At 38.4% G+C, this 23365-nt stretch overlaps 1 protein-coding gene across 1 annotated transcript in view; it reads left to right on the top strand.

The window, feature by feature from the left end:
* Positions 1 to 23365, top strand: part of LOC117503507 (transient receptor potential cation channel subfamily M member 1-like) — a 143711-nt gene that overhangs the window by 15162 nt on the left and 105184 nt on the right. The window contains exons 4-5 of the mRNA XM_034162772.1: positions 9504 to 9699; positions 13925 to 14138. Coding sequence (XP_034018663.1) covers positions 9504 to 9699; positions 13925 to 14138 — 410 coding nt within the window. The remainder of the gene's footprint in view (positions 1 to 9503; positions 9700 to 13924; positions 14139 to 23365) is intronic.

The raw sequence follows: 23365 nt of genomic DNA, 5'->3' as shown, positions 1-23365 counted from the left end.
TCAGCAACTTTTACTTATCACAACAAAACCAACAAAACAAACAAAATTAGCAGAAGAGCAAAACACAGACATCTTAAATAATCTATAAACTCAAATTCCTCATCATAGGCACACATTGCATAATCAATGTGTGTGTATATATATATATATATATATATATATATATATATATATATATATATATACACACAGTGAGGAAAATAAGTATTTGAACACCCTGCAGTTTTGCAAGTTCTCCCACTTAGAAATCATGGAGGGGTCTGAAATTTTCAGCTTAGGTGCATGTCCACTGTGAGAGACAATCTAAAAAAAAAAAAAAAAAAAAATCCAGAAATTGCAATGTATGATTTTTTTTAATAATTTATTTGTATGTTACTGCTGCAAATAAGTATTTGAACACCTACCAACCAGCAAGACTTATGGCTCACACAGACCTGTTCATTTTTCTTTAAGAAGTCCTCTTATTCTGCACTCTTTACCTGTATTAATTGCACCTGTTTAACTTGTTACCTGTATAAAATACACCTGTTCACACACTCAATCAATCCCACTCCAACCTTTCCACCATAGCCAAGACCAAAGAGCTGTCTAAGGACACCAGGGTCAAAACTGTAGACCTGTACATGGCTGGGATGGACTACAGGACCACAGGCAAGCAGCTTGTTAGAAGACAACTGTTATGATTATTTATTAGAAAGTGGAAGAAACACAAGATGACTGTCAATCTCCCTTGGTCTGGGATTCCATGCAAGATCTCACTTTGTGGGGTAAGGATGATTCTGAGAAAGCTCAGAACTACACAGGAGGACCTGGTCAATGACCTGAAGAGAGCTGGGACCACAGTCACAAAGATTACATTAGTAACACATGATGCTGTCATGGTTTAAAATCCTGCAGGGCAGCAAGGTCCCCCTGCTCAAGCCAGCACATGTCCAGGCCAGTTTGAAGTTCACCAGTGACCATGTGGATGATCCAGAGGAGACATGGGAGAAGGTTATGTGGTCAGATGAGACCAGAATAGAGCTTTTTGGAATCAACTCCACTTACCATGTTTAGAGGATGAGAACAACCCCAAGAAAACCATCCCAACCGTGAAGTATGGGGGTGGAAACATCAAACTCTGGGGGTGCTCTTCTGCAAAGGGGACATCATATTGAAGGGAGGATGGATGGGGTCATGTATTGCGAGATTTTGGCAAGCAACCTCCTTCCCTCAGTAAGAGCATTGAAGATGGGTCATGGCTGGGTCTTCCAGCATGACAATGACCCCAAACACACAGCCAGTGCAACTAAGGAGGGGCTCTGTAAGAAGCATTTCAAGGTCCTGGAGTGGCCTGGCCAGTCTCCAGACCTGAACTCAATAGAAAATCTTTGGAGGGAGCTGAAACTCCAAACCTGAAAGATCTAGAGAAGATCTGTATGGAGGAGTGGACCAAAATCCCTGCTGCAGTGTGTGCAAACCTGGTGAAGAACTACAGGAAACATTTGACCTCTGTAATTGCAAACAAAGGCTACTGTACCAAATATTAACGTTGATTTTCACAGGTGTTCAAATACTTATTTGCAGCAGTAACATACAAATAAATCATACATTGTGATTTCCAGATTTTTTTTTTTTTTTTTTTTTTAGATTGTCTCTCACAATGGACATGCACCTAAGATGAAAATTTCAGACCCCTCCATAATATCTAAGTGGGAGAACAAAATCGCAGGGTGTTCATTTTATATATATATATATATATATATATATATACGTATGTATATGTGTGTGTGTGTGTGTGTGTGTGTGTGTGTGTGTGTGTGTGCGCACGCGCACATACATATACATATATAATAATAATACAAAATAAATAACATAATTGTCCATACTTTAACTAACAGCTATATAGTCCTTCGAACATGAATTGTATTTTCAGAGAATTTAGACAATTTTCACATATTGAGAAAACATCAGTTCCTTATATTGGTGTTTAAACATGATTGACATTTGGACATCGCTTGAGTTCCTAAGTCTGATTATTCCATATTTTTGGGCCACAAGTAGAAACACAGAAACCTTTCCTGGTCTGAGCACCAGCAAATTTTAAAATGATGCAAGCCCCTTAAATTATATTTTGCCTCTCTCTCCTTGAAAAATTCTTGAATGAGGGGCAGTTGCTTATTTTTCACTTTGTACATTAATTGCACAGTCTTAAACATAATCATATCGTGAAGTTTTAATATTTTAGATTTAATAAACAATGAACTGGTGTGATCTCGATAACCTACATTGTGAATCGTTCTTAATGCTTTTTTTATTGCCCCAAACGTCAGCACAGTAAGCCAAGTAGTGAGCAACCAATGAACAATACAGTGTATGAAGTGCTTTGCAATCAAGAACATGCCTTACCTTATTTAGTACTGCAATACTTTTTGACACTTTGTTTTGAATATGTTGAATATGAGCTTTCCAATTAATTCTTTCATCAATAATAACACCTAAGAACTTATTTTCTTTGGCACGCTCTATGATTATCCCTTGTATATTTAACTGAATTTGTATGTCTTTATTGTAATTCCCAAATAACATTACTTTAGTTTTAGACAAATTTAGTGATAATTTATTAATATCAAACCATCTCTTTAACTTTATCATTCCAGTATTTAAATCAGACAATACTTTCTGCAGATTTTCTGCAGAACAAAGCAGGGTTGTACCATCTGCAAACAGAACTGCCTTAAACCGATCCGAAACTTTACATAAATCATTTATGTACAAAATAAATCATTTTGGTCCCAAAACAGAACCCCGAGGAAGCCCACAAATGTCCAGATACAAAGAGCAGTGACCCCCGAGTTTAACAAACTGTTTCCGGTTTTGTAAGTAATTTTTAATCCAGTTCAAAGCCACGCCTCTGATCCCATACAGTTCCGTCTTTTGAAATGATGTGATCAGTTGTATCAAAAGTCTTTCTCAGGTCAATAAGTAAACCTGTTACTATTTCCCTTTGGTCCACATGACTATGACTACTGATCTCTTCTGCTGAATCGAGTAGAGCCAGTGTAGTGGGCCTACCTGCTCTAAAACCTTACTGACTTTCATCCAGCAAGGTATGTGGTTCTATAAATTTATCTAGTCTGCTATTGTAAAGCTTTTCCTATATCTTAGAAAATTGTGACAACAGAGACACAGGCCTGTAATTTGTAAAAAGATGTTTGCTGCCAGATTTAAATAAAGGTATCACTTTTGCCACTTTCATACTGTTTGGAACAATTCCAGTTTGAAATGATTTAAAAAAAAATATATGCTAATGGTTTTGCAATTTCAGTAATTAATTGCTTTACTAAAGACATATGTACATCATTATGATCCATTGACTTTTTACTTTTACAACCCTAATTCCAATTAAGTTTGGACATTGTGTAAAATGTAAATTAAAAACAGAATACAATATTTGCAAATCCTCTTCAACCTATATTTAACTGAATACACCACAAAGACAAGATATTTGATGTTCAAACTGATCAACTTTATTGTTTTTGTGCAAATATTTGTGCATTTTGAAATGGATGCCTGCAACACGTTTCAAAAAAGCTGGGACAGTGGTATGTTTCCCACTGTGTTACATCACCTTTCCTTCTAACAACACTCAATAAGCATTTGGGAACTAAGGACACTAAGCTTTGTAGGTGAAATTCTTTCCCATTCTTGCTTGATGTACGACTTCAGTTGTTCAACAGTCTGGGGCCTCCATTGTCGTATTTTGTGCTTCATAATGTGCCACGCATTTTCAGTGGGCGACAGGTCTGGACTGCAGGCAGGCCAGTCTAGTACCCGCACTATTTTACTATGAAGCCACGCTGTTGTAACATGTGCAGAATGTGGCTTGGCTTTGTCTTGCTGAAATAAGCAGGGACATCCCTGAAAAACACGTTGCTTGGATGGCAGCATGTGTTGCTCCAAAACCTGGATGTACCTTTCAGCACTGATGGTGCCATCACAGGTGTGTAAGTTGCCCATGCCATAGGCAGTAAGACACCCCCATGCCATCACAGATGCTGGCTTTTGAACTTTGCGCTGGTAACAATCTGGATGGTCTTTTTCCTCTTTTGTCCAGAGGACACGACATCCATGATTTACAAAAATAATTTGAAATGTGGACTCATCAGACCACAGCACACTTTTCCACTTTGTGTCTGACCATTTCAAATGAGCTCGGGCCCAGAGAAGGCAGCGGCGTTTCTGGATGTTGTTGATGTATGGCTTTCTCTTTGCATGGTAGAGTTTTAACTTGCGCTTGTAAATGTAGCGACGAACTGTGTTAACTGACAATGGTTTTCTGAAGTGTTCCTGAGCCCACGCGGTAAGATCCTTTACACAATGATGTCGGTTTTTAATGCAATGCCGCCTTAGGGATCGGAGGTCACGCGCGTTCAATGTTGGTTTTTGGCCTTGCCGCTGACATGTAGAAAGATGTCCAGATTCTCTGAATTTTTTTCTGATTAGATTCAGGGTTCTCCCCAGAAATTTTTCGTATAGTGGTGCTGCTGGCAATTATCACCCGTGGCGGCGTGCATTGCGAGTCATTTTGACTGGTTTTAGATGCACTGAAAGCAAGAATAATAGACAAAAAATGACACTTATGTTATAATATAAAAGTTCTTTTGTATGTTTCTGTCTAAGTTAATAAAATAACATTGGAAAGTTTAAAAACACATTAATGTTTGATGGACATAACATGTGCTGTCCTCTTCAAAAATGACACACTTTACCTTTAATCCAGGAAGACAGGCAGTTTTTCTGTCATGTTGTCAGTTTATTTTTTTCTTTTTAACATTTCTGAGTGGGATTGCATACTTTATAAAAACAATATAACCCCTAATTGTCTTGTTTGAACAAGATCAAGCTAAACCTGGACTGATTTGATTGTCAAATCAGCATCAAATTTATTTCTCTTCTTTATTTCTCTCATTCAAGCAATTTTTTTCTGGTGTCATTGGTACATAAACAACAATAATAAAAAGAAAACAAAAAAATTGTTCTGCAAGAAGTAAATCTGCTCTTTTAATGATGAAATTCTGGATGGAAAAACTTTCTGAATCAGTTTTTCACACTTTACTGTTTCACTGAGGCTGTGTCGTGAAGATGATCATTGATTAAAATTGTTTTGCTGCTTTTTTCTTTTAACCCCATACTAATACAAGCACAATATCACCCAAGTCATCCAGAGGCATACATTTTTAATTTATGGTTCAACTTTTAACCAGACTAATTTCAGACAAGTTCTTTAAATTAATGTCACGTCTGAAGTTTTATAAAGTGAAAATATCAGATATATGTTTTAGTTTTAAAGTAATGCGCTAATTTTTAAGGTTTTAGTGTGGATATATGCTGTGCCCAGCAGTGCATTATGGGTTGGATAGGGTAATCTCAGTACGTTCACGACATGAGAAATGCATTCGAAACACTCTGATCAGGCTCTATGGACAACAGCATTAAACTCTAGTGCCTAAAACCCTTGTGAATACTGTATATTCTGTGGGGTTAAAGACCTTGTTATTGTGTCTGTGTTTATTAAATTCCATGCAACTTAAATGTAGCAGACTCGGATTATCTGGAATTTTGTTTTGGCAAGTTTTCGAGGTCTCTACTGCCATCTACTGGCCAGTACTGTTCATGGCAGTATTGGCCCTGAAGCTGGGCTGATATATTTCAGAGCGCACGATTTATGTTCTCACACACATCCACATGTGGGACTCGTGTTTCCAGAAGCAAAATGTAAACAGAAGCTTTTTTTTCAAACTTAATTTACAAAAACTCTCAATGGGAGTAAGGAACCCGGGAGAGGTCATTTAAAGTGATATTTTTTTCTGGTCATGATAATTTGTGCTCACGTTTTCCTTTAATTGAGCCCACGAATTAATAAAACATGCTCTCAAATTAATAAAACGTGTGCACATTTTCCTGGCCGTGATAATTCGTGCTCATGTTTTCGTTTAATTGAGCCCTCAAATTAATAAAACGTGTGCACGAAATTGTCATCCTGACGATGGGGAGACACTTCGTGCTTGGCATCCTTTTTAATGTGCTTAATCTCCAGATGATGTCATGCTGGGCAGCTGGAGTTCTCTGTATGTCCTTGTGCGCCCAAACCATGATGATATACTCTGACCAGATCCATTTCTAATGGGGAAATGCATTACACTGTCTCCTGGTTTGTTGACTAATAGCCAACATTTATGTGTCAAGACAATATTGAATGCACGTTTTACAAATTGTAGACATGTTTAAGTAGATCGTGCCTTAACTCAAACGATGCTTATAACGTGCGCACAACATCATAAAACGTGCGCACAATATAATAAAATGAGCGCACATTCTCTCCACATGCAAAACATTTTGCGATGACACTTCCAGGGCTCCGTAATAATGCCTGTTTTTACAAATACAAAAATGGAATATTTTACAAAAGCACATTTATCTGTAAACAACACACGACACACATCACATTAACGTGTTGGTTTACATAATGAATGACTCAACCAATCAGTGTTTAGCGGAGGCACATTTTACCCAGAATCCTTTGCGATCTGTCTGTGTTTGTTACAAAACTTCAGAATTAGTGCATTATTCATCATTAAAAGATATATGTTATATTTTAACTTTGTACAAATGGTAGAATTGACATTAATGGAGTTATTCTATCAGTATTCATTTTATTTAGACACCAAACCATAACTCAGCACTGGTTTATTTTCCCAGATTGGATAGAGAGCTGAGCTTTGTGGCTCCTCTCAGCTTGCCTCTGTGCTGGAAGCCATGTAGTAAACAAAAGCTTCCAGCAGGGGCCAAGATATTCAAAGACAGAAGTGCTGGCTCATTTGGGTCTGTTGTCACTTTTGATGCTACCAGAAGTGATCGTGGTGTTAAAACTCAAATTCAGCTTGTTAGTAGTTGCAAATGTACCAGAGATAATACTGGAATTTATCAGTTATCAGTTATCTGTAACTTCCGATACATTTTTGGGTGGTTTATCCTTTTATCTTTATCAAAGATAACTTTTCAGTTATCTGATTATCTGTTATCGAAGTAAATTTTTTGGTTATCTGTGCCCACCACTGGCATCTGCTGTTAACGACTTTTCCTCCTCTCTCTCTCTTGCTCTCGCTCTCTCTCTTGCTGGCTTCTCCTCTCTCTGTGAGAGAATGAGAGAGTCGTCACTCTCACACCGTCTTTGCAGCTTATTTGTGCAAACTTACGAAACATGAAAGCTTTCATCTGTAAAATAAAGCCTTAATGTGTCACTAGCTATGCAGGCAGGAGCAGCTCTTTTTTCATTGGAAGACTTTGACTGAGTTTTTGTTTCACTCTCTGAGCTGCGGCGCTGTGACTCTGCTCTCTGCCGGCATGGGAGGGTGAGCAGGCAGCAGTCCGTTCAGCACAAACAGCCTGTCTGGATTAAAAAATATCTGAAGCACGGCACAGTACAACAGCGGTGTCTTAACAGTATGATGGCGCAACGCCATTGTTCCATTGTCTAAGGAGAACCCTGATATTATGGACTGTAGATGAGGGAATCTCTAAATTCCTTGCAATTGAATGTTGAGAAACATTGTTCTTAAGCTGTTGGAATATTTTTTCATGCAGTTGTTCACAAAGTGGTGATCCTCACCCCATCTTTGCTTGTGAATGGCTGAGCTTTTTGGGGATGCTCCTTTATACCCAATCATGAGTGTCCTCAGTTCCCAAACACTTATTGAGTGTTGTTAGAAGGAAACGTGATGTAACACAGTGGTAAACATACCACTGTCCCAGCTTTTTTGAAACATGTTGCAGGCATCCATTTCAAAATGAGCAATTATTTGCACAAAAACAATAAATTATCAATAATTTACATTTTAAACAATGTACCAACTTCATTGGGATTGGAAGTTGGTACATAGCTACTGGACCAAGAAACATTGTGTGTGGATTTCTGTCAATTAATTGCTGATTTTCCATGGTGCTGTGAGGAATTTCAGCTGCCAGATCTGGCCCAACATTAGCAAAGAATTTATTGAAACTATCCACTACTTGACTCATATCATATTCATCTTTGTTCTTATACGTAAAATATGTTGGATAGTTATTTGATTTGGATTTATTTGTTATAATAGTATTTAATATTTTCCATGATTCCTTTATGTTGTTTATATTGTCATTTAGTAGAGAAGCTTGAGTCTTCGACTGGACTGGGTTGTTTCATACGAGGACGTTTCACTTCAAATCGCAGAAGCTTCCTCAGCTAAAATTCTTGCTCTGGTAGTCTGACTTCTGTCTTGACCCTTGTCGAGAAGAACAAAGAGAAGCCACAAAAGCTGCAGTTTTAAACCTAACCAGACCCCTCCTACTGAGAGGCAGACTGCTATTGGCTAGTGACTAAACAATTTCTTTAATTAGCACTTGTCGTGCTCTAGTTAACACCCTCCTAATGACAGGGTAGCTATCCCTCCTAACGATGGGACTGACACCTCTCCTGACAGCTGTCCTGATGAGTCTCTTGATGACGTGAATGACTCATTACCATGAACAAAAGATTGAAACTGCTTTGACCTGAGTACCCCATTGTAAACAGGGGACAAAGCGTGTCTCAGACCCCTTCCCCGGTTAAGGCTGGGTTTCAACTCTTTCACATACATACATACTTGTCCTCCACCGTGTGGTTAATGTCTTTAAGGTGGAGATGAACTGCAGACTGAGGTCCACTGGCACCCTCTCTGCATTGCTGGTATAGCCTTTTGTGGAGCGGCTGCTTAGTCTCACCTATGTAGTGTTTGTTACAGTTTTCCTGACATCTGATAGAATACACTACATTCCTCTGTTTGTAACTAGGGATCCTGTCCTTGGGGTGTACTAATTTCTGTCTCAAGGTGTTAACGGGTTTAAAGTAAACTGGGATTTTGTGCTGTCTGAAGATCCTCTGTAGCTTTTTCCCTACTCCTGCTAAATAAGGGAGAGACACTCTTCGTCTTGTCTCCGTCTCCTGTCTGTCTGGTCTCTTTGTTCTCTGGGACTTCTGCACTTTATCCAGGGACCATTGTGGCTACCCACATAGTGTGAGGGCTTTCTGGACAAGTTGTTGTTCTTTAGCCCTTCCCTCTGTAGTTGTGGGCACCTGTAGGGCTCTGTGTTGAAGAGTCCTGATCACCCCGAGCTTGTGTTCAAGGGGGTGGTTTGAGCCAAAGAGCAGATATTGGTCAGTGTGAGTGGGTTTTCTGTAAACCCCTGTCTGGAGCTGCCTGTTCTCTCCAGTCGTAACATCACAGTCCAAGAAGGCTAAATGGTTGTAATATCTGCTCTGGATATAAATTTAAACTGTACATAGTATTAATGAAATCCTCTTTGTACAAACTCTAAACTCTATCACTCATATTGGTCATTTATAACAGTTATATTTTTTCCACCCATGAATCAGAGTTTCTAACAGATGAGGGTATGAAGGTGGATACATGTGCAGTAAATTAACTATAATATGCTTTTGCCAGGTGCTGTTGTGGCCAGCTGGTGGTGCAGCACCCAACCGGTCTATACACGATAACCAAGGAGGATGGTAGTTCATCGGTTCAACTGGACGTTCAACCTGTAGAACGTTGGAACCCCCTCAAACATACCCAGGCCACACCCACTGATGCATATGGAATTGTGGAGTTCCAAGGCAGGGGGCATCTCACCAAAGCCATGGTGTGTTTAAAGCTTATACACAATTACGCATTGCCCGTGGGGATCCATGGGCTCTAGAATGGGTAGTGTTTATAAAATAGGTAGCTGACATTTTTCAAGGGTGGTAATAAATTGTACAAAGTTTCTGTTATGAGTTGGAATGGTCTGAAATTATTCCAGAAAGTTTTTAGAACCTTCAATCTCAACAGTTTTTAGAAGAAGAACTCAGCCCTTGTTTTAGGTCCTTCTTTTATATATATATATATATATATATATATATATATATATCATATACACACTATGATTATTATGTCAGCCAAGGACATCATTGGCGTTTATTTATTTGTCTGTCTCTCTCTTAGCAGGATTACATAAAAACTACTGAACAGATTTTGATGAAAGTTTCACCACAGATACATATTAGGCCATGAAAGAACCCATTAAATTTTGGAGGTGATCTAGATCTGGATCTGGATTAGGTTTCACTTTATATAGGTTTTGAAGGATTACTGTCACTAGGATTACATCAAAACTACGGCATGGACAAAATTTGACAAAATTATCAACACAGATATTAGGGCATGGAAAACTCCACTCAGTTTTGGAGGTGATCCAGATCTGGACTGGCGGACATGAAAAATCTCTTATTGCTCTTGTTATCAATATTATTATCATTGGCAAGTAAGTTTGCACATACAAGGAATTTGATCTTGTGTTATTGGTGCATAAACAATAAGAACAAGAAAAGAAAAAAACACTTATGTAAGAAGTAAAAGAGTCAGGCAATACTATATTCACTGTTAAATAAATATAAATATAACATAGTGGAGTGGGTCTGTGCAAAAACAGGTGATTGAAGAACAGATGTACAGTACCTTTCAGTGCAGGGATGACCAATCTGTGCTTTATGGTACACGTAAAATCACCAGTGTAAAACTAACACTGACAGTGTTAAATTAACACTGCCAGTGTACATAACGTCCTACTCTGGCCAGAGTGGGACCATATGTTCACTGTCAGTGTTAACCCTAACACTGGTGATTTTACTGTGTAGTGGGGTGGGAGGCAGGGTAAATGGGGGTCTCTGGCATTATCTATTAGTCTGGCTGCGGATGGAAAGAAGCTGTTTTTGTGTCGCGAAGATTGATCTCCTTCATTTATCTGTTTATTTATTCAGTCACTGCATTTTTGGAAAAGCACAGGAATTACATAAAATGTACTGTTTGATATTATACTGTTTTGATAATTACCTGATATAAAATACATAGTTTATGTGCATAGTGTACAGAGTGTATGACTATTTGTAGGCTGTGAGAAAGGCTGGGAATGAAATTTACAGTAAATCATCACTTTCATTTCCAGTTTTATTCTGGTGGGGATGGACCTGTCAGTCTGTCTGTGTACTCACTGCATTCAGGAGGGTAAATACTGAGGCTTTTCCATAAATTTGATTTTTAGGAATTTGTACATCTAAAATTATTTATAAGATGTTTTAAATCCTGAACTTCAGGAATTCAGGTGTACCCTTTCGTCCTACCGAGAGAGTCCCCTTTTTCAGAGCACTAATCTAATTCCAGTGGTGGGCACAGCTAACCAAGAAATTAGCTTCGATAACAGAAAATCAGCTAACTGAAAAGTTATCTTTTATAAAGCTAAACCAATAAACCACCCCAAAATTTATCGGAAGCTACAGATAACCGATAACTTCCAGTATTGTCTCTGGTACACTTGCAACTACTAACAAGCTGATTTTGAGTTTTAACACCTTGATCACTTCTGGTAGCATCAAAGGTGATGACAGACCCAAACAATGAGTCAGCACTTCTGTCTTTGAGTGCTCGGCCCACTGCTGGAAGCTCCTGTTTACTACATAGTTTCCAGCAGCGAAGCTCTACTCTCTACTCAATAACAGCGTTACTGTGAGGTGGAGGGCTTGGAAAATAAAGCAGTGCTGACTTATGGTTTAGTTTATAAATAAAGTTAATACTGATAGAATAACTCCATTAATGTCAATTCTGTCATTGGTACAAAGTTAAAATATAACATATATTTTAATGTTGAATAATGCACTAATTCTGAAGTTTTGCAACAAACACAGACAGATGCCAAAGGGATTATGGGTAAAATGGTCCTCCGCTAACACTGATTGGTTGACTCATTCATTCTATGTAAACCAACACATCAATGTGAGGTGTGTTGGTGTTTACAGATAAATGTGCTTTTGTAAAATATGCCATTTTTTTATTTGTAAAAAAAAAAAAGAAAAAAGGCATAAGCCAAGTTGTAATTAGATAGCCATTTGATATAACCAGTGTCAAAATAAATAGAACACTGCCAACTACTGGTGCCCAGACTTTCAGTACTTAAGCTGGGCTTACACTGTGCGAGTTTTGGCCCCTTTTTCAGCCGATTTTTCACTCATGCGAGAATTTTTTGATCGCGCGAAATGTCAGCTTAATAACGCGTCCTGCATCGTGTAGTATACATGGAGTAATGGGCTGTGTTTAACCTCTCGCGACCACCTCCTGATCGGCAATCATATGGTCAGATGAAAATCAAACCTGTTTGATATTCTGGTCGGCGGTCATGAGGGTATCCCACTGCTGAAGCGCTACAAGCATCCATCCTCTCACACTGTGCATGTGCAAACACCGATGAGGAACTGGAGAAAGCATAAACAGTGATCATCTCTTTGGGAGAGCAGCTTCTGTTTCTTTCCCCTCCTTTCTTCAACTCATGTAAAGTCTTGTATTGTTTAAAAAAACTTTGATGTCTCCCATCAAGAGTTTTTTGTAAAAATAAGAAATGGAAATAAAGTTTGAAAAAAAAAAAAAACAGCTTCTCTTTACGTTTTGCTTCTGGAAACACGAGTCCGACGTGTGGTTTTTGAACGTACAATGTGAGCAGTCAGATCTCATCAGAGCATCGGGCCGTATAGTGCGAGAACATAAATCGTGTGCTCTGAACTTTTACACCATGCAGTTTTGTCATACAGTTTGAGCTGGAGCTGAGTACAGTGATTAAAAAATATTGTACAGTGTCTGCCCAGCGGATGGCAGTAGAGACCGTAAAAACTTGCCAAAAAATTCCAGATAATCCGTGTCTAGTACATTTAAGATGCATGGAATTTAATAAACGCAAACTGAATTTCAGACATCTTATATATATTACTCTGGAACAAAGACGACAGAAAGTGTTTGACATAAGCAGGACTTTAAATAGCAAACAGGAATCGATTGCAATGATTCCAATTGAAAATAATGGAGGAGCAACCTGAGCTTCTTCTGGCATTTTTACATAAACACAATAACAATAACGCCTGCAAACCCAGAGAATATATTCACGAGAGTTTTAGGACAATATACAAAGAGTATAATGCTGTTGTCCATGCGGAGCCTGATCAGACCATCTCAAATGCATTTCTTCTGTCGTGAATGTACTGACATTACCCATAATGCACTGCTTGGGCACAGCATGGCCACACTAAAACCTTCAAGATTAGTGCATTACTTTAAAACTAAAGCATATATCTGATATTTTCACTTTATAAAACTTCAGACATGACGTTAATTTAAATAACTTGTCCGAAATTAGTTTGGTTAAAATTTTAACCATAAGTTAAAACGGTATGCCTCTGGATGAGTTGGGTGATATTGCCAGTGTATCATTATGGGGTCAAAAGAAATTAGCCTTTTTTTTTTTCTGTGACAAGTTCTCCTTTGCCTGCAGAGCACAGAGCGGTTTCTTTTACAACCAGCTCTCCTTTGTTTACAGAGGATAGCGCGGTTTCTTTTAGAACCAGCTCTCCTCTGTTTGCAGAGGATAGAACTGCACATCTACTATAAAACATTTAACAGGTAGGTACTCAACTGATTTTAGATTTCATAAATGTTTGTAACTATTCAGCTTTGTTGACCACATCTGCAAAAATACGTTAGCGGTCTAAAAATTATGAGACCAAAACTTATCGGAAGATAATTAGTCTGATAATGGTTTTCAAAGTTATCTGAAAAGCTAATCTGATAATGAAAACATTATCTTCAATAATTAGTGGTTAGAGGATTAGCGGAACTGTGCCCACCACTGTCTAATTCCATATACATGTGGACCGACCATATCATTACATCTACTGACTGAGGTCACTATATGCCTATAGGAACCTTCAGTATACAGAGAGAATTCCTTGATGGCCTCTTTTGTTGTGTAGTGGATGAAGGTTTTCTGAATATCCTACTCCTGTTTGCAGTACATCCGGGTTTCCTACGACTCTAAACCAGATGACCTGCTCCACTTGATGGTGAAGGACTGGCAGCTGGAGCTTCCCACACTCCTCATCTCCGTCCACGGAGGCCTACAGAACTTTGACCTACCGCCAAAACTCAAGCAGGTTTTTGGGAAGGGACTGATCAAAGCTGCTGTCACCACTGGAGCCTGGATCTTCACTGGTGGAGTCAGTACAGGTACATGAGCGGCAGAGCCTAGGTCAGTGGAGAATAGGTTTACATCACCATTCCTTCATGAACAATACAAGACCACTCCTCATAGTGCATATCCCCCCAAGCATTAATCCTATCGGAATGACGTTATTTATCCTGTGCATAGCTAAATGAATGTAAAACTATACCTACTGTAGAAGGTCATGAAGTTCTTTTCCTGCATCATGATTACTACAAACATCTGGTTATGTGTTTTTAAAGAGGACTGCAATGCCCAGGAGGCACAGTTTCAGAGTTTGAAACTTTTGATGTGATATCATTGCTCGACTGCAAACCCAATAAATATAAAACATTATCATTATAGGACAAACCCCACCCCTGCTACGTTTCTCCACGTAATGTGGATTTGCGTCAGGAAGGGCATCTGGTGTAAATCTTGTGCCAAATCAACATGCAGATATACCTTGGATCACTGTAGTGGCCCCGAGTGAAAACAAGGGAGCAGCCGAAGGGGCTTACTATTATAGGACAAAATATCTGCAGACTGTATCATATTTTCTAGAGAACACAATGCATCCAGAAAGTATTCACAGCACTTCACTTTTTCCACATTTTGTTATATTACAGCCTTATTCCAAAATGGTTTAAATTAATTTTTCCTCAAAATTCTGAACACAATACTCCATAATAGCAATGTGAAAAAAGTTTGATTTTTGCAAATTTATTAAAAATGAAAGACTAAGAAATTACATGTACATTTCACAGCCTTTGCCATGAAGCTCAAAATGAAGCTCAGGTGCATCCTGTTTCCACTGATCATCCTTGAGATGTTTCTACAGCTTAATTGGAGCCCACCTGAGGTAAATTCAGTTGAGGTAAATTCAGTTATTCCAAATCATCCTGATTTAAAAATATTTCCCAGGTCACTCCTCAGCCCTGATCTGTGAATTTGTCACTTTCATTCAAAGATTATGATGGAATGCCAAATATTAGGTCTATATCTTTAAAGGTTTTGATGTTAGCCCCAGGAAATGTTGGTGAAATTTTCACATTTTGCGAAAATGGTGCTTGTACCAACTTTAGATGTTAATAACTAGCTTGCTGTCAGGTTCACAGATGTGAAACTGCTCATTTATGGCTAATATTTGGCGTAGAGTGGGAGCCAGTTTTGGTCAATCTTGTGTGATCTGCTTTTCACGAAGGCCTGAAAATGGTAACGAGCCCAAAATTAGACACATCGTTCATATTTCTGATTGCTCAAAAATCAAAAAAATACATGTGCTATAGCAGTCAATTTTTTTGCACTATGATTTATGATGTGTTAGAGCATACGAGGGCTGTCCGTAAAGTATAGGTCCTTTTTATTTTTTTCAAAAACTATATGGATTTCATTCATGTTTTTACGTCAGACATGCTTGAACCCTCGTGCGCATGCGTGAGTTTTTCCACGCCTGTCGGTGACGTCATTCGCCTGTGAGCACTCCTTGTGAGAGGAGTCGTCCAGCCCCTCGTCGGAATTCCTTTGTCTGAGAAGTTGCTGAGAGACTGGCGCTTTGTTTGATCAAAATTTTTTCTAAACCTGTGAGACACATCGAAGTGGACACGGTTCGAAAAATTAAGCTGGTTTTCAGTGAAAATTTTAACAGCTGATGAGAAATTTTGAGGTGATTCTGTCGCTTTAAGGACTTTTCACGGTGCGAGACGTCGCTCAGCGCTCTCAGGCAGCGTCATCAGCCTGTTTCAAGCTTAAAACCTCCACATTTCAGGCTCTATTGATCCAGGACGTCGTGAGAGAACAGAGACATTTCAGAAGAAGTCAGTTTCAGCATTTTATTCGGATATTCCACTGTTAAAGGAGATTTTTTTAATGAAAGACGTGCGGACGGGTCCGCGCGTTGGGACGCAGCTGATGCGGCACGGCGGCACAGGAAAAACACCTCTGTGTTGATAACCATTTGTTAAAATCCAGTTGGCTTTTGATGGCTTTCAGTGGAGTGAGTATATGAGAAATTGTTTATCAGCTGGAGATGTTCCAACTTGTCCTCAAGGCTTCCAACAGAGGTGTTTTTCCTGTGGCGGAGCGTCGCGGCGGCTGCGAGCCGACGCTGCAATCCGCCCGCACGTCTTTCATTAAAAAAATCTCCTTTAACAGTGGAATATCCAGATAAAATGCTGAAACCGACTTCTTCTGAAACTTCTGTTCTCTCACGACGTCCTGGATCAATAGAGCCTGAAATGTGGAGGTTTTAAGCTTGAAACAGGCTGATGACGCTGCCTGAGAGCGCTGCGCGACGTCTCGCACCGTGAAAAGTCCTTAAAGCGACAGAATCACCTCAAAATCTCTCATCAGCTGTTAAAATTTTCACTGAAGACCAGCTTAATTTTTCGAACCATGTCCATTTCGATGTGTCTCACAGGTTTAGAAAAAAATTTGATCAAACAAAGCGCCAGTCTCTCAGCAACTTCTCAGACAAAGGAATTCCGACGAGGGGCTGGACGACTCCTCCCACAAGGAGTGCTCACAGGCGAATGACGTCACCGACAGGCGTGGAAAAACTCACGCATGCGCACGAGGGTTCAAGCATGTCTGACGTAAAAACATATGAATGAAATCCATATAGTTTTTGAAAAAAATAAAAAGGACCTATACTTTACGGACAGACCTCGTATCTCTACAGTCAAATCATAAATCAAGTTGTTTGGAACAAAATCTATAGTTGTTAGAAATATGCTAATTTTGAACGAGGTTCAAAATATGCCTGTTTTCTGGACCAAAATATTCCCATTTTTTGGATGCAAAATTTAGACTACCATATCTAGTATATTTCTTTCATTTTTGAGCAATCAGAAATATGAACGACGTGTCAAAATTTGGGCTTGCTACCTTCGTGGAAGGCAGATCACACTAGATAGACCAAAACTGACTCAATTTTCCCACTCTACACCACAATTTACACCAAAATCACAGTTTCACATGAATGAATCCAATAATGAGTGAGTTAGTAATGTCCATATTTGGTACAAAACACTGTTTTCGCAAAGTGTGAAAAAATCACTAAATTTCCTTGGCCAGCTTGGACTCAACACCATATTTGCTACACATCATCTTGAGCTTTCTAAGAATACATGGTAAAAATATGAATAGGATGCTCAAATACCAGCTCAGTCACACGCTTTTTTGTGCTCCCATCACAAAAAGAGTCACAATTTTGTGACATGATTTTTTTATTTTACTATTTCTAGCCCTACTCCTAACCATAACCCCCCCAGACACTCCCCCTCACTCCGTGTCACTCTCCATTTCATGATACCGTTACGAGATGAATTTGTGTTCCTGTCATGAAAATGTGGCGCTTCCGTGATGGTATCACGAACCATAGATTAATGTACTTTCCGTGATGCCATCACAAAATGGTGTGAGATTGGATTGCAAATACCCATATTGCCATCTGGGGTGCAGAAAATGGGCATATTTTCAAGCTTGTTCAAAATTAGAAGATTTCTAATGACTATAGATTTTGCTTTAAACAACCTGATTTATGATTTGACTGTATAGATATGCTGTAACACGTAATACATCATGGTGCAAAAAAATTGACAGCCCAGCTTGTGTATTTCTTTGATTTTTGAGCAATCAAAACTATGAAGTACATTTTGTGAAAGATGGATGGATCACATTAGAAAGACCAAAACGTACTCAATTTTCCCACTCTACACAAAAAGTAAGCCCAGAGTGAGCAGTTTCACATCTGTGAATCTAATAACAAGTGAGTTATTACTGTTTTGGCACGATGTGGAAAAAAATTGCTAAAAAATTCCTAGGGCTGTAAGTTTAAAACTTTTCAAGATACAGACCTAATATTTGGCATTTCACTCTAATTTTATAATGGGAATAACATATCAAATTGACTAAACAGGGCTGATGGCTGACCTGGGAGGCTTTGGGTGATTTCAGATGGAATGACCCAAAAATGAAGCTCTATGAATACTTTCCGGATGTATTGTAAATCCCAGTTGTAAGACATCCTGGAGAGATTATATTTCCCAGATGTCTTCAGAACACTTGGGATCCCCCAGGAAGAGTTAGAGGACTTAACCAAAGGGTTGAGCTGCTTGGTCTGCTGCCACCATGACCCACAACCAGATAAGCAGCAGAAAATGAATGAAGTTATGTTTTTGGTACTATAAGACAAAATAAAGTTCAATACTTAAAAAAAAAAAAAAAAAAAAAAAGCCAATAATAAAAGTACATTGCAAAAAAATACAGGAAAAAAGGTGTGACTTATATGCTGTTGCTGGTGCAACTTATACTCTGGGATACTACCTTAGTATTTACAGTAGAATTAGTATAAACCATGGGTTTTTCCTAGCTTGGTAGGTCCTGCGACTTATACAGTACTCCAGTGCAACTTGTGTTCCAAAAACTCACACAATTGGTTTTGAGAATAATCACAACTAGCACATTGCCCTGGGGATTCACGGGCTCTAGTTTGGTAGTTATAAAATAGGTAGCTGACATTTTTCAAGGATGGTAAAAAATATATATGCAAAGTTCCTATAATGAGTTGGAATGGTGTGTGAATCCAGAATGTTTTTAAAACCTTTTTGTCTTTTCTGCATTCTGCCCCAAGCAGGTGCTTTTATTTTTACACACCCACAAACAGAGATAATGGTGTAAGACATCAAATGCACTACACCTCATTCATGGCAATGGCCACATGACACTTAACTAAACTGACTAAACCAATTGAACTGCAAAAACACAATAAATCAATAACACTAACAACACTTAAACTAATATGAACCACAATAACATTTAAAATCCTGAACTCCCTTGGTGCATTGCAGCACAGCATCCAATGTTCACTGTTGTTAGCAAATATCCCTTATTTCTTTAAAAAATATTACTCCTACCATTGGGTAGTGTTTATAAAATAGGTCACTGACAGTTTTCAAGGGTGGTAATAAATTATGCAAAGTTTCTATGAGTTAGAATGTTGTGTAAGTACAGAATGTTTTTATATAACCTTTGACCTCAACAGTTTTTAGAAGAAGAACTCAACCCTTTTATTTCCTGTTTATTACGTAATTACATCTGCCAAGGATGTAATAAAATCATTGGTGTTTATTTATTTAAATGTCTGTCTGTCTCTTAGCAAGATTACGTCAAAACCACTGCACGGATTTTGATTAAATTTTCACCACAGATAGATATCAGGCCAAGGAAGACTCTTAAGTTTTGGAGGTGAACTTGATCTGGATTCTGGATCAAGTTTCACTTCATATAGGCTTTGAAGGATTACATCAAAACCACTTCACGGATTCTCACAAAATTTGCACTATAGATACATATTACGCCATTAAAGACTTCTTTAAATTTTGGAGGTTTTACTTTATATTGGCTTTGAAGGATCACATCAAAACTACTTCAAGGTTTCTCACCACATTTGCGCCACAGATACATATTTGCCCATGGAAGACGCCATAAAATTTTGGAGGTGATCCAGATGTGGATCAAGTTTCTCTTATAGGCTTTCAAAACTACTTCACGGATTCTCACCAAATTTGCATGACAGGTACATATTAGGGCATGGAAGACCACTGAATATTGGAGGTGACGGATGTCAGAAATCTCTGATTGCTCTTCATTTTTTAATGATAATATTCTGTTTTAATGTATTTAGAAATTGTTTGGGTTCTTAGCGTATACACAATATTATTATCATTATTATGTCCACCAAGGACATAATAAAATTGGCATTTATTTATTTGTCTGACTGTGTAGATAGATATTATGCCATGGAAGACTCCATGAAATTTTGGAGGTGATCCAGATTCTGAATCAAGTTTCACTTTATATAGGCTTTGAAGGATTACTTTTAGCAGGATTACATCAAAACAACTGAATGGATTCTCACCAAACTTGCACCACAGACACATATTAGGCCATGGAAGACTCCATTAAGTTTTGGATGTGATCTGCATCTGGATTATGGATAAAGTTTCACATTGTATAAACTTGGAAGGATTACGTCAAAACTATTTTACCAATTCTCAACTTAACTCACCTTTATTTACAGAGCACATTTGAACAGCCAAAATTGAAACAAAGTGATGTACATGAGGGTCATAACAAAAAAACAATGCAACCCAGTGACAATAAAAACAGCGATGAACAAGCAAAACAACTAAAACAGAGCAAAGTCTCACATTGTGTTAAAAGCCAGTAAGTAAAAGTGGGTTTTAAGATTGGTTTTAAAACAGACAGTGAGGAGGCCTGCCTAATGTGCGCAGGTAGATCACTCCAAATTTTTGGAGCTGCAACAGAAAATGCTCAATCCCCTCTGAGTGTTCACTTGGACCTTGGTACCTCAAGAAGCAGCTGATCAGCTCACCGGAGGCACCGTGCAGGGGTGTAGGGGTGAAGAAGCTCAGAGAGGTGGGGGGTGGGGGGGGTGGAGCAAGGCCATTTAAAGATTTAAAAACAAATAAAAGAATCTTAAAATGAACCCTAAAATGCACAGGCAACCAGTGGAGGGAGGCGAGGATTGGTGTAATGTGCTCCCACTTTTGTACTCCAGTTAGCAGACAAGCAACAGCGTTCTGAACTAACTGGAGACGTGCAAGGGAGGACTGGCTAACTCCAAAATAAAGTGCATTACAATAATCCAGCCGAGATGTAATGAAGGCATGGATTACTGTTTCAAAGTGCTGATGTGCGAGAAAAGGCTTCACCTTAGCAAGCTGCCTAAGGTGAAAGAAACTACACCTAACTACTGCACTAATTCTGTGATCCAATTTAAAATCGCTATCCATCTTAAAACCCAAATTAGTAACAGTACTCTTCGCATAAACTGCCAGTGGACCTAAATCAACAGGGCAGGGGACACAGCCGCTAGGGCCAAACACAATCACCTCTGTTTTCTTATCAGTAAAATTTAGGAAGTTTAGGACTATCCAGGTCATAATATCCTCAAGACATGACAGCAGAGGTTTGAGAGAAAAGGCATCACTTTTCCTCAGGGGGACATCTAGTTGGCTTCCATTAGTGTAACAATGAAAACCATCACCATGTTTTCTGAGGATAGACCCAAGGGGAAACATGTATAGGGAGAAAAGTAAGGGTTCTAAAATTTAACCTTGTGGGACCTCCGTGTAAGAGTGGAGCGGAGGAGGATTCACAAACCCCAAGACCAACGCTCCTAGTCCTGTCTGCTAAGTAGAACCTAAACCAGTCCAGGGCATGACTACCAATGCACACTAGCTGCTGCAAATGATTTAACAAATAGACCATGGGGCTTAGCTTGAAAGAGGCTTAGAAATGAAGTTTCATTTGACATATGAACGAACAACCTGAAAACACTTATTCCTAGGTAATTTAGGGGTGCTAAATTCAAAAATGATGTTTTCTTGGTCATAAATGTGCACATTAACCCTTCACGCCCCAAAACGTACAATATAAGAGCAAAACATTAAAAATTGTTTAATTGTGGGGGAAAATGAGCAAACAACCTGAAAATAGGTATCCTTGGGTATTTTGGGGGTGCTCAATTCAAAAATGATGTTTTCTGGGTCATAAAACTGGATATTAACCCTCCACGAACCAAAACTGGTCGAAACCATGGTAGAAACCATGGTCGAAATGCTCATGTCTTGAACATAGCCTACCTTGCACAGAACTGTGTAGGTGCTTAGACTGTTCAAATTCTGGGGAAAAGCCACAAGAGGATGAAGATGAGTTGGACTCAGACTCGGACCTGGATTCAGGGGAAAGTGATGCCGAATAGACATGAAAAATTTAAATATTTCTGATTTATAGACAGTAACTCTTACAGAGACAGTTGATAAATATAGTTAGAATTTTAGCCACAGGATATTTGAAGTAATTTGTGCTGCATTATGGATTTACTGAGTCAAAGGGAAGGTGTTTAATGTCTAATAGAGGAAGTTCACAGATCAGGAGGAAATGAAAGTGGTGAGCTATTTAAAAATACTTTGGTTACCCTGCATGACTAATGGAATGGCATGGCATGGCATGCACTAATTAATAGATTAATTAATTGAGTGGCATGGCATGATGCATATCAGTATTGTGTGATTCACTTAATAGACATGATACTTAAAAGAGTTAATACACGTACCAAATTTATTTTAAGTAAATATTCAAATTTGTTTAATTGAGTGATTTGGTACTTTAAATATCATTAATGTATTTTTTTCTCGCCATTTCAGTTTGAATTTAAAGTTCTCGTGCACCATACACATGTACTTTCCAGGCATGTAAAGGGTTAATGTGAAATATGTTTTTTTTTTTCAGAAAAGAGTATATCACTTTCATTGGATATTCCAAAATTTTCATGAAAAATCATGCACAATTTCATGTTGCACACATTTATCCCATTTTTAAGAATTTTGCTCTTATAGTGCAAGTTTTGGTTTGTGGAGGGTTAATATCCAGTTTTATGACCCAGAAAACATAATTTTTGAATTGAGCACCCCCAAAATACCCAAGGATACCTATTTTCAGGTTGTTTGCTCATTTGTCCCCACAATTAAACAATTTTTAATGTTTTGCTCTTATATTGTACATTTTGGGGCGTGAAGGGTTAATGTGCACATTTATGACCAATAAAACATCATTTTTGAATTTAGCACCTCTAAATTACCTAGGAATAAGTGTTTTCAGGTTGTTCACTCATATGTCAAACGAAACTTCATTTCTAAGCCTCTTTCAAGCTAAGCCCCCTGTCTTTTCTGGTGGTTTGTCTGCGCACTACAAGTATCTCATTGTATACGATGGGTTTTTTGGGGAGAAAATATCACACTGATGAAGCAGACGTCTCAGAAAATCCTGTATCAAATATGATACACTTGGCGTTATAGGGTTAAGAACTGCAGTCATATTAAAACAAAGACTGTAGATTTGAAACAGCTGTTACTAATTAATGTGCAGGTAATATTTCCAGAAAAATGGCATTCTGGCACATTTGTACCATTAATCAGAGGATACAAGAGTCAGATCTTTGTTCAGTAATGGGTCAAATGAAATTTCATATTTCTGTGGAATGCCCCATGGTCTAAAAATACTGTGGTCTACAGTATCAAAGGTAGCAGTCAAATCAAGCAAGACAAGAACAACATAGTTGCCACTACCATTTGCCATTAACAATTTTAAAAGGGCAGTTTCCGTGCTATGCGATGGTTTAAAACCAGACTGAAAAGCATCCATAATGTTGTGTTCATCAAGGAAA

This window comes from Thalassophryne amazonica, chromosome 2, assembly GCF_902500255.1.
Source record: "Thalassophryne amazonica chromosome 2, fThaAma1.1, whole genome shotgun sequence".
Lineage (NCBI taxonomy): Eukaryota > Metazoa > Chordata > Actinopteri > Batrachoidiformes > Batrachoididae > Thalassophryne > Thalassophryne amazonica.
This window is presented reverse-complemented; position numbering and strand designations above follow the sequence as displayed.